Raw genomic sequence first — 10,817 nt, 5'->3', positions numbered from 1 at the left:
GGACAGCCCCTATCCCCCTCCCCCTTAGCGTCCCTCCCCTCCCTCTGGTTCACCTGCAATAATGAAGCTGAATTTCTGAAACCTATGACTACGGCAAGTCCGATGGTCCAAGCCAAACGCATGGTAATTCTGAGAGACAACACATACCCAATTCCAGCGTCACTGAACAATTAAAAATGAATAAAAACACCTTATTTACACATTTCTGTCAGAACTTTTACAACATGCCATCTATATATTTATACAGACTATGCTTGTGCACATACCCCGTATAGAAAATATATTATAAGATCAAATTAAATTAGACTAAGGGCTATAGACATCCAAAGTACAGCACTTCTTTTTAATCTCTGTTTGAATTTCTTTTTGAATTTTCACTTTGATTTCCCACATATTCAATTACTCGGTTCTTTCGACGACCTCGTGCTAAAAGAAAGAACTTTATGCGGATTTCGATGTATGTTGTGTTTTTCCCTCGAGGACCCGAGCTGACCACGTCGATGCCCGTTGAGAAAAGCCTCATATTTACACTGGACCACTCTTAAAATGCATGTGTGTGGAATTTGACTGCCTTCTGACTTTGTGTGCAACATGTTGATGTCGTCTTAACTCCTTCGTATCCTCATATGCACTTAAAATGATGATCAGTGATGTTTTACAAGATTTCATCCCCTCAAACCCTCCCCCCTTCCTCGAGCCTGGCTTGATGATGTAATAAAAGCACAAACCAATCAGCTTTGGCACTGGGTGAAGAAGTAAGTGTGCTGTGGTTTTCCTAGAATGCCTTGTTGTGTTCTTAAAGGTCCTGTAAGATGTGAGTCGTCCCTGTTTTGTGCACTAATGTCAAATCACAGAAAGCAGATGTTCTCTTCTTGAGATTAGTGCAACAACAAACAACAAAAGGGACGAAGAACTGGATATCTAACGAGCTAGTACTGTGATCTCTGAACCACGTTAGCACCATGGAGAAAGAGAGAGACAAAGAGTGAACGACATTGTTCAAGTAAAGCCAGACTACTCACAAGATGTGTCGTGCTGGATCTTATAACAGCGTAACAACACAACTTTTCTTTTTTTTGGTGCCAAGGAAGAAAGCACATATCCCGTGGACGGACGGGGGATAGGGATGAGGGTGAGTGGCAATGAGGGAGAAATCAGGGCGAAAAGGATGGAATCCTAAAAAATAATACTCATCTCCTCGCCTCCTTTCCTTCAGCGGCACCGATGCACAAAGTAAACACAACAGGTAGAAGCAAATCTCCGGAGTGCATCCATCACATTGCCTCATAAATATCCTGCAGGTGGAGATCGGTGCAGCTGAAGGACACAGCGGCGCCGCTGCACCTGCAACCTCGAGAGCTTCAAAGTGTGTGTGTGTGTGGGGGGGGGGATCAGATTTCAGAGGGACAGGAGATGGTGTTGTTTGTGTGCAAAAATACTTGTCAGACTACTGCTGGAACATGAACCCTTTTTTTTTTTTTTTTACATTTTCAGTTTGCGTCGGTTCTGACTTTAAATTTCACAATATAGCTTCCTCTTTAATCCTACTTACTTTTCATCTGCTGCTTGTTTCACTTGTTTTAATATATATCTATATTTTCCTTTCTGGCTTTTTTTTCTCTTTTCTTACTTTACAAAATGAGAGACAGAATGATGGACAGCTGACAATATATATAATTATTTTTCCTCTTCTTATCATCAGGTTTCTCTTAAACCTGGACATGACTTTGTTCGTTGTAAACACACAGGTTCATCAGCCACTGGCGTTTGTTTCCTCCTCGTCTTCCTCTCCACCTTCCTCTCCACCTTCTCATTGCAGGAGGGCCCTGATTTGTTTGGAGGTGCTGTCATCATTTAGATGCCGTGTCGTGTACCTGAAGAAGAGAGGGATAAGTTCAAATCAGAAGGCTCTCCTTGTGTCTCTGTCTCCGTCGTTGAGACATCACGCGTCATACACACCTCAGTGCGTTCAGAAGTCCCTCCACACTGTTGGACGGTTGCTCTTTCAGCACCTTGATGCAGCCCTTCATCTGCTCGACGAAGAGACAACGCAGGGTGTTAGAGAAAGGTCAGCAGCTCATGTATAGAAGAAGACTTGCGTAATGTTCAATATGTATCATACATGAGCATGTCTTTGTATATACTATAAATAATCTGTACAAGAAACATTTTGTGCAGAAATGTCCAAGGAAAATGCAAAGATTCAAATACACAAAGTATTACTGTTTACTCTTGAAATGTCTATTTAATGTCATTAAGAGCGCATCGTCGGGTGCAGAATCACGTCTACATCGGCTCCAAATGTTGCACAGCTTCTAGTGAAGGAACAGAAATTCAAACACTCCTTTTTCTTTGTACTCACATCGATTTTGGAGGTTTTGGCAAAAGCCCCGACAGGGTGAACATGGTCATAGAGGATGATGACTCCCACCATCACCCTCATGCAGAACAGCATGGTGTCTGTGTTGGTGAACCGACAGCGGTACTCCCTGAGACAGAGACGAGTCACGGAGGATCAAGAGTTAGATAAGAACCAGAGTCACAGTCAGGGGTCACAGTCCGGATGACTTTCTATTCATATAAAGACATCTCGTAAAAATGGAACATTTGAAATGTAGCGTGAAGGACTTTATGAATGATTCCCTGTATGCATTTAGTAGGATTCAGTTTGTTGAATTAGTGGCTCAAAGTTGAGAAAATGCCTCTTTTGTGTTCTCTTTGAAAGAGCCTTATTAAAAACTAAGCTTCTGACCTTTGGAGAGGAGGACAGGCAGAGAAGGAGATTAATTGATCGAGAGAAAGGGAAGTACTCACGGAGTCTCCAGCATGACACGGCACACGCAGGCCATGGTGCTCAGACAGTCTGTGGTGTCCTCTATAGGCAAGGTCTTATTCTGAAGGACGTGGGGGGGGGGGGGGGGGAAGAAGAAGAAAAGCCTCTGCATAAAAATAACATTAATTTCAATGTGTGTGAATTAAACAAACTCTGAGAACGTGCATCCCTTCCCTCGCTGACAAATGCACTTTGTACTTTATTTACTGAGTAAACTAAATGTTCTCCCACAAGGTGGAGACAAAGTACATCTGCAGTTTGGTTAAAGGAAAGGAAGGTAAGGCAACTTTGATGAAAGGCGATTGTGAACAGCATGTCCTGTAACTTCTGCCTCAGGTGTCAGTTAGTTAAAGACTTCTGAAAGCTTTCACAGTTACAAGTTACATGTAATGTTATTTAAAAAACACTTATTTTACATGCAGAGTTGTATGTTATTGTAAAACGGATGTATTCTGTGCTCTGCAGCTTTTTAATAATTAATCTGCATGATGGTCAGTTAGTGCAGGACGTCACCTTCATTGTGACTTTGGTTGGCACTCCAGATACCCAAATGTATGTCAAGCACTGACAAAGTGAGTTTTCCCCCTTTAAATCTGGACTCCAGCTCAGTTTCAAAGGTGCAAACTCTTTGTGTTAACCAAGCCTCGATATCTATAGATCTGACCTGGGAATAACTGGAAACATACCTCTGAAACAAACTTGGTGGTGGCGTTACTCAGAGTCTTCAGCATCGGTGTTGCTTCGGCGTAGAACAGGGACATCCGATTAGCCATCTCGTTGTTGACCTCGTTCTCCGCTTCCAGCTGAGTGCCCAAAACAAAATTTAAAAACAAAGAATTCATCATCAATAACCGAGTCATCCAGTCGGTGAAATGAGAGTGGCTCTGATTTGTGTAACTCTGAATGACAAACGGAAAGATTGGCTGGTGCATCTCTCTGTGCAGCACGTCTGCAAGGCCTCACCTGCTGGTTGTTCAGCCTGTTCCTACTTATAGTCCTCCTGTAGTAGCTGAAGTCATTCTGAATGGCTGGATTTGTCATCTGCGTGGTGAGAGAAGAGGTGATTTTGTGGTATTGATTTTTCAGTACAGAAAAGGTCCTTCTCTGAGTGCTGTAATCAGACCCGACACATGATTCCCCTCACCTTTAGTTCATCAAAGCTGAGTGTAAAATGAAGGATCTCAGCGAACTGTTTGGCCAGGGCCTGCTCTCTCTCCAGGTGCTGCATGGGAGCGTAGGGCGGGCTGGTCAGCGCCTCCAGCAGGCTGCGCAGGGCATTCTCTGCAAACACACTTTGAAGTCAGAAATGTATCTGCACAAGGGGCAATCTGCACTGTACATATTTTATCTCCTGGTGTTCAGACGGCGGGAATTCTCTGTAATCTGGCACCGGATCTTAAGTCTCTTTCATGTCACCGGATTTAAAAACAAAAATGCAGCAGCGGGAGGATTTAAACCGGTTCAAACTGATGAAATCTGTCACCTCCTCGCTGGATAACCTGTTGGGCATTTAGAAACGGACCCACTTTTACAGCACAGTGGGATCTGGCCTCAGGCAGTAGACCTTTGTTTGGATCCCATCTGAGAGCTTCTCTGGGTGGGATTTAACATTTAATGTGACCAGAACTTTAGCTTTGGGACAACGTTATTTTTCTTCTTAATACTTTTTGTACGGCTCGCAGCTTTAAAGGGGCAGTTTGGATGTGTTGAAGTGTGGTTGTATGAGGTACTCATCTCTAGTCGGTGTATTACCAGCTGTGGATCGTGGTTGGCACGGGGGCAGCGGCAAAACAAATTTAACCACCTAACAAAATCAATATCAGTGTGCGCTATATTTAGAATATTTTCATAGCTTTACCTTGCTGTCAGCAGCCTTGCTGTCAGACAGCCCTTTCCTACAGGGAACTGAAGCTGCTCTCTTCAAAACCACCAGACTCCTTTGACAAAAAGAGTAATTTTGGTCTATCGCTGCCTCAATCGGTTCGTTTGTGTTATTGTGTGACTTTTTAACCTCTGTTAATCTCAACCACTTCATGGATTGCCACAAAATGTGGTATAGATGACATGTAATGACTTTGGCGATCCCTTAAAGAGTACTTATTGTTACTTACATTCATTCTTCTTCCTTGTCAAAACCTGCCGCCTACATTACCCACAATGCAACTCAAACCACCAACAGTTTGGTATCTAGTAGCAGCGAATGGAAGGTATGTATGAGGATCTTTTTTTGCATTAACAACACATTTCAAGACAAACTAAACGAACATATACTGTTACGGTTACTCCATATAGATCCCACTGCGGCTGACCGAGCATCCTTGTGGACACTGTATCCGTATCAGTGACCAGACATATCCCCTGTGTCACATATGTTATTGAACCTAAGCCTTTTCCCTGCTTTGCTGCCTCTAACAAATCAGAAACCACTAGAGCTGGACCTCAGAGGCTCTGTGTAATGCATCAGAAGCAAAGTCCCCTGAGGTCCCATCCCTTCCTCTGCATTAACAATGCATAAGGGCCTTCTATAAATACAGCGATGAAGTGTTTCATCTAAAGGTCCTGGGCAGAAACTCTCCCTCCTGCTGTTAGCACGGAGCGCTATCCCGAGCCCTGATTCCTGAGAGGATATACCGACAGATTGGACGGAGACACACCGCAGCTGTTTGTTTACTGTATATGAGAACTCTTGTTGTTCAGGAGAGATCTTCCACTTTGTGCTCTCCCAGTCCTTCTTCCCTTTCTCTCCATACGGAGATACATTATCATAAATGATTAGTTCGCCCTCTTTCTGTGGTAAGCTGAGAACACGATGTCCATGACATCAAAGTATTATTGGAAGGCAGAGCAGAGGCGGCGGGCCAACTCTCTTCCTCTGCTCGTACTCGTCTCTCTTTGTGTTGGACCACCATGTACCACTGTTTCCGTAGCAACGGCTGCCTGGCTGCTCGGTCAGGATGCTGCAGAAATGGCTGGGAGGACATCGTAGTGTGTGTGTGTGTGAGTGTGTGTGTGTGTGTGTTGAGGAATGCTGTAAAATCACACACTCGCAATGATAAAAGTCTCCACTTTCATCCCCTTAACAATGATTCAGTGAATCATATACAATGTGTCGATGTATTAACAGCATCTGTCTGTCACATACGACACGTCACATGTCTTACATCCTGTCGAGAAGACAAAGCGAAAGTCAAGGCCTTGCTTCCTTGTTTCTGACCGGCTGACATTTTTCTAAATGTAGGTTAAAGGCGCTATAATTCCAGCTCGTATCAGACTTCCAATATGAGCAGCAGAGAGTGTGTTACATTGAAATAACTCCATAGATTGAATGTATTAGCCATGCTCACCCAGTCTGAGGGAAAACTCGTAGAAGCGCTTCAGTTTGGCCACCAGGGGGCAGACTGCGTTCCAGGCCTTCTCCTGCAGAGCGAGGTCGCCTGGGTTCTGGATGGCCTGCAGGCGAGCAACACGGGCAGAAGCACAGATGTTACTCTCCAAAACAACCTCCACATCTCTTCTATCGTCTCTTCCTTCAAGCCACATTTCACTTTAGCGAAAACATTTTCAACTTTGGTAGCACTCAGCAAAAAGAGAATCTGTGTCAAATGTCGGTTACCAGCATTAACATGCAACACAACATCCACTAACACTTCACACTACACTTTATTTTAATAAATGAAAGGTTAACCAAGCTATCCCACAGGACTAAACAAGAAAGTAGGAACATGTTATTGTCATCAAGTCCTAGCACAAACCAGCATGTGTCCCTGTTGAAGGTGTAAATAAATACAAATATATAGTTTTACATCTAAAAGCAAACAGGAGTGAAAAGAGAATTTATTGGGGACTATTTTCAGCCTTGGATTAATACACATTTGCTCGCAGCAGGAGACTGTATTTAGGATTTACTCACTACGGTGCTCATGTTAACGGTAATGATGGAACATGTCCCCCAGTGCAACGATGATTGAACTCAACATGTCCCTTTATGTCAGCAGTGGCCTCACAAATCCTTAGCAGGTCCACATATTCAGAGAAAACAATAATCAAGCTAGTACAGTTTAGTGGATGAATCTTTCTTAAGAAAGTTCCTCAAGGAGAGGAAGTGATCCAGCGCTACTTGTTAACAAGTGGAGCACAATGCCAACAGCTGAGCAATCACTCATCCTGCAGAGGGAACTGCTTTGCAGTAATGTGCCGCTGAATCTGAGCACACGGAAGCTCTGTGTTCATCATCGGGTGATGTTTATGCCTCTACCGGAGCATTGCCAAAAACACAACAACATATGTTTGTTTGAAAAAATCCTTTCACACATTTGATTGGGCTTTAGTGCAGGGTGCACTACATGTCAGGGTTTCACCCTTGAAGGCCATGTGAATCACACACTGCGCCGCGGTTCGACTAAACTGGAGTTATTGATGTTCAGCACTCATCGACTCACTTCTCGTATCTCTTGGCCCGCGCCATTATAGGACTGCAGCTCGGCCAGGATCCCGTGAGCCTCCTCCAGCACCGCACTGACCTGGTTCCACACGGCTGTCTCTGCCTCCGTGGGCTGGGCATCTGGGAGGGGAGGAAGCAAGGGAAGGAAAGAGGAAGAGAGGGAGTGGGAAGTGAAAGTGTGATGTGAGGTACGGTTGAAAAACATTCGAGGGGGAGGGGAGCAGAAAAGAGGAAAGGAAAGATGGCGGGGAGGGTGTAGGGTGAAGGAAATGAGAGAAGATTTGAGGAGAGAAGGAGGTTAGTGATGAAGAGCTGGAAAGATGCTATTCTAGAAGGCCAGATAGCTAATTACTCACTACACGACTGCATTTCATCGTGCTAGTGGACATTGCAGCCATTATTAAAACAAGAGACCCGGAGGTCACGCTCTGTCACACAGGGAGGTTTGAAAACAGCGTGTGGTCAACCGATAAGGACCGGAAGATGACGCCAGTCTCTCCTCAGGGAACTCTTCGGATGAGGATGCATCAACCGATAGTCACATTTTGATGGTTTTCAGGCGCAGTGAAAGTGGTGGGATTGCAGCACTTGGTCATTGTGTCCGACTCCTTAACTGTAATCATCCCAGCTGTTCATTCGGCGGAGATTTATACGGGCGGGGATAGCGGTAGGTGTAATTGTCCCATCAGATCCACGTAATAGTCTTATCCATCTTTTTCCTCACTCTCTCTAGAAATGTGTTTTGCCCTTGAGGTTTAATTGTGATAAATGTTAAAACAAACAAGCAGCAGGGAGGAAAACCTCTGGGCACTGAGCAGCGCACATACTGTAAACTCAGTGTTTTTTGCCGCAGGGCACCTCCCAGTCGCAGTTGTGCTTTTGTTTGCCCATGTGGCGTGCTGCATGCATACAGGAGGGATGAAGTGTTTGAGGGACACACTTTAGGAGTCATCAGTGTGTTTGGGTTTTTATTTTTTTCCTAGAAATATCCGACTCAATGTGTGACTCAGGTATAAAGTGGTAGTGGGAGTGTGCCCAGGCAGCTCTCTACATGAGGTAGCACCACTGATTATTTGTGCACCCTGAGGCATTGCCTCCCCGCAGAGAAATAGTAATCATGCAATATTTGCTTGCCTCCGTGCCATTATAAGCACAGCAGGCCCGGCTATTTTAGGGACGACTTCTCACTAACCTGCTCCTGCATTTCTCTGGTAAACAACAACATGATATAAGTAGAGTAATATATTAAATGAGCATTGCATATACTACATATATATATATATATATATATATATATATATATATATATATATATATATATATATATATATATATATATATATATATATATATATATATATATATATATAAGAAATTGTTTGCTTTCTTGCCAAGTAAGATGAGAACATAGATGCCACTCAGGTCCAAGACGTTACGCTGAGCTAAGCGACTCCTTTTTGTAGCATCAAAAGCAAAAAGGAAAGCTGAAAGAGACGATTCGATCATTCCAATCATGTCGTCATGTGTGAAATATAAACTCTAAATGACATTTTTGTTGTTTCTTTTCATGGGATTTGCTCGCGATCCTTCAAAAGGTTTTAACGCTGTATAATAATTAGCATTCAGCCATAAGTAGTTTAATAAGAGCTCCAAACTTGGGTCTGTGTGACAGAGGTGACTGTGTCTCTGGGTTGAGAGGGAGAGCTCACAGATGGCTCAGGGCTGGCTGGGTAAGGAGGGGGGGGGACGTGTCTAAAGCTGCCATGCCTGATTCTGACTCACTCCTTTTGCTTTTGAAGTAAAGTGAATCACAGGCATATTAAATGAAAGGGGGGAAATTCAGCCTGTTTGACAGCTGACGTCTCTTGGCAGCAGTGAGCTCTCCCACTCTTACCGTCTGTACAGGAGGAGGAGGAAGAAGCTGTTAAAAGGGGGAAAGTGGTTGAGGAGGGGCAGAATGTGTTGGGATACACCGCAAAACATCTCCATCTTAACAATTCATTTAGTCTCATAATCAGTCTTGAGTCTAGTAAAAATGTGTTATGCAATGCAACAAGTACAGACGATGTTAACGGTGAGTACTGAAAACGAAAGGACTTGTTGAGATGGACAGTTCCACACTGCAAAGTTTACAATCCACTGGGAAAATGAGACAAAGGGGAGGATAGAGGTGCTTATATTCACCAACCTCTTTCTCTCACTTTCTCTTTATCAGTCTCACTCTCCGACACACATTATTTAGTGCAACACACACACACACACACATTGGTTAGACACACAATAGGTCACACAATAGGGCATGAGGAGATGCGGAGGTGGAGGGATGACGATAGACTTTTTGTTAGCCGTCGTCATCCCCGAGCAACAGAAACCCACACAGGACTGGCATTCGCTGTTTATTTCTCCTCCATTTTTTTTGTGTAGCTCAATGCCATTGTGCATCTGTCTGCGTCTAATAAGAAGTGGCGCGTGTGAATGAGACCCCTTGAGAAAGAAGCCTTTCAAATGCCAGTCCCCCTGGAGCAAAAATCACAAGATAAACAAGAGTGAGGAGGAGAGGAGCTGAGGAGGGAGAGCGGGGTAAATAATTACGTAAAGAGGAATCAATGACCTGCTACGATCGATGGAATGAGAAAAAGAAAGCAAAGGCAACGAAGAGTAAGGGATAACTCATAAAAATAAGAAGCGGATGGTCTCACGTTCAAAGTCAAGGAAAACTATTGGGCCATGCTCAAGTTCGGCGCAAGCCAGCACTTTCAGGAGGTTTCCCATGAGCCCCCTGGAACAGAGAGAGGGGAGAAGTCTGTGGGTGATGAGGGGACGGGTGTCGGGGCTGTGCGTGTGTACAGTGTGTATGTGTGTGTGAGTTGTATGTGTGTGTGTGTGGGGCGTGTGAGAGGTGAAGGTGTCGGGGTGGGGGACTGGATGAGAGGGGGTTGTTGGAATGGCATGGTGGATGTATGTCCTGGGTGAAGCATGGCAACATGGACACAGAGCTTCTTTAATCCCACTCCTACGGTTTCATCTATAGCTTGCTTGATTTAGTGATGATGGCAATCCTCAGGTTTAAAGGTCAAATGTGTGGGGATAGTCCAATCAAACTCTAATTTGTATTTGCAGAATATTATGTAAAGAATTCTGAGTGTAAGAATGTATTCCTCATTTTATGGCACAAATCTTAAAATATATTAGATTTTATTTGTTTCAATAGGAATTGAGCAAATTATCCAAAGAGTCAAACATTTTTTTTAATAATAATTAAAAATAAAAATAATAATAATAATAATAATTACAAATAAAAATAATAAAAATAATGATAATAATAATAATAATAATAATAATAATAATAATAATTAAAAATAATAATAATAATAATAATAAAAAATAAAAAATAAAAATAATAATGATAATGATAATAATAATAATAATAATAATAATAATAATAATAATAATAATAATAATAATAATAATAATAATTGACAGAGAATAGAAAAACTTGAAAAATTAGAAACATTTATTTTATGTTAAAAGAAGAAAAAGAGA

At 42.9% G+C, this 10,817-nt stretch overlaps 1 protein-coding gene across 7 annotated transcripts in view; it reads right to left on the bottom strand.

The window, feature by feature from the left end:
• Positions 1-1,417: 1,417 nt before the first annotated feature.
• Positions 1,418-10,817, bottom strand: part of fam49al (family with sequence similarity 49 member A, like) — a 31,854-nt gene continuing 22,454 nt past the window's right edge. For 3 of the 7 annotated variants that reach the window (XM_029442641.1, XM_029442643.1, XM_029442642.1), the window contains 10 exons: positions 9,974-10,053; positions 7,273-7,394; positions 6,178-6,283; positions 3,978-4,114; positions 3,797-3,874; positions 3,520-3,636; positions 2,815-2,894; positions 2,363-2,489; positions 1,960-2,030; positions 1,418-1,874 (listed from right to left, as the gene is read on the bottom strand). In XM_029442641.1, coding sequence (XP_029298501.1) covers positions 1,811-1,874; positions 1,960-2,030; positions 2,363-2,489; positions 2,815-2,894; positions 3,520-3,636; positions 3,797-3,874; positions 3,978-4,114; positions 6,178-6,283; positions 7,273-7,394; positions 9,974-10,046 — 975 coding nt within the window. In that variant the 5' untranslated portion in view covers positions 10,047-10,053 and the 3' untranslated portion in view covers positions 1,418-1,810. Of the gene's footprint in view, positions 1,875-1,959; positions 2,031-2,362; positions 2,490-2,814; positions 2,895-3,519; positions 3,637-3,796; positions 3,875-3,977; positions 4,115-6,177; positions 6,284-7,272; positions 8,492-9,973; positions 10,054-10,817 lie in introns of those variants that run through there. The other 4 variants (XM_029442645.1, XM_029442644.1, XM_029442646.1 and 1 more) reach the window with 2 other exon arrangements.

Source organism: Cottoperca gobio, chromosome 11 (genome assembly GCF_900634415.1).
Source record: "Cottoperca gobio chromosome 11, fCotGob3.1, whole genome shotgun sequence".
Taxonomy (NCBI): domain Eukaryota; kingdom Metazoa; phylum Chordata; class Actinopteri; order Perciformes; family Bovichtidae; genus Cottoperca; species Cottoperca gobio.
The sequence above is the reverse complement of the archived record's forward strand: the minus strand, read 5'-3'. Positions and strand labels throughout refer to the sequence as shown.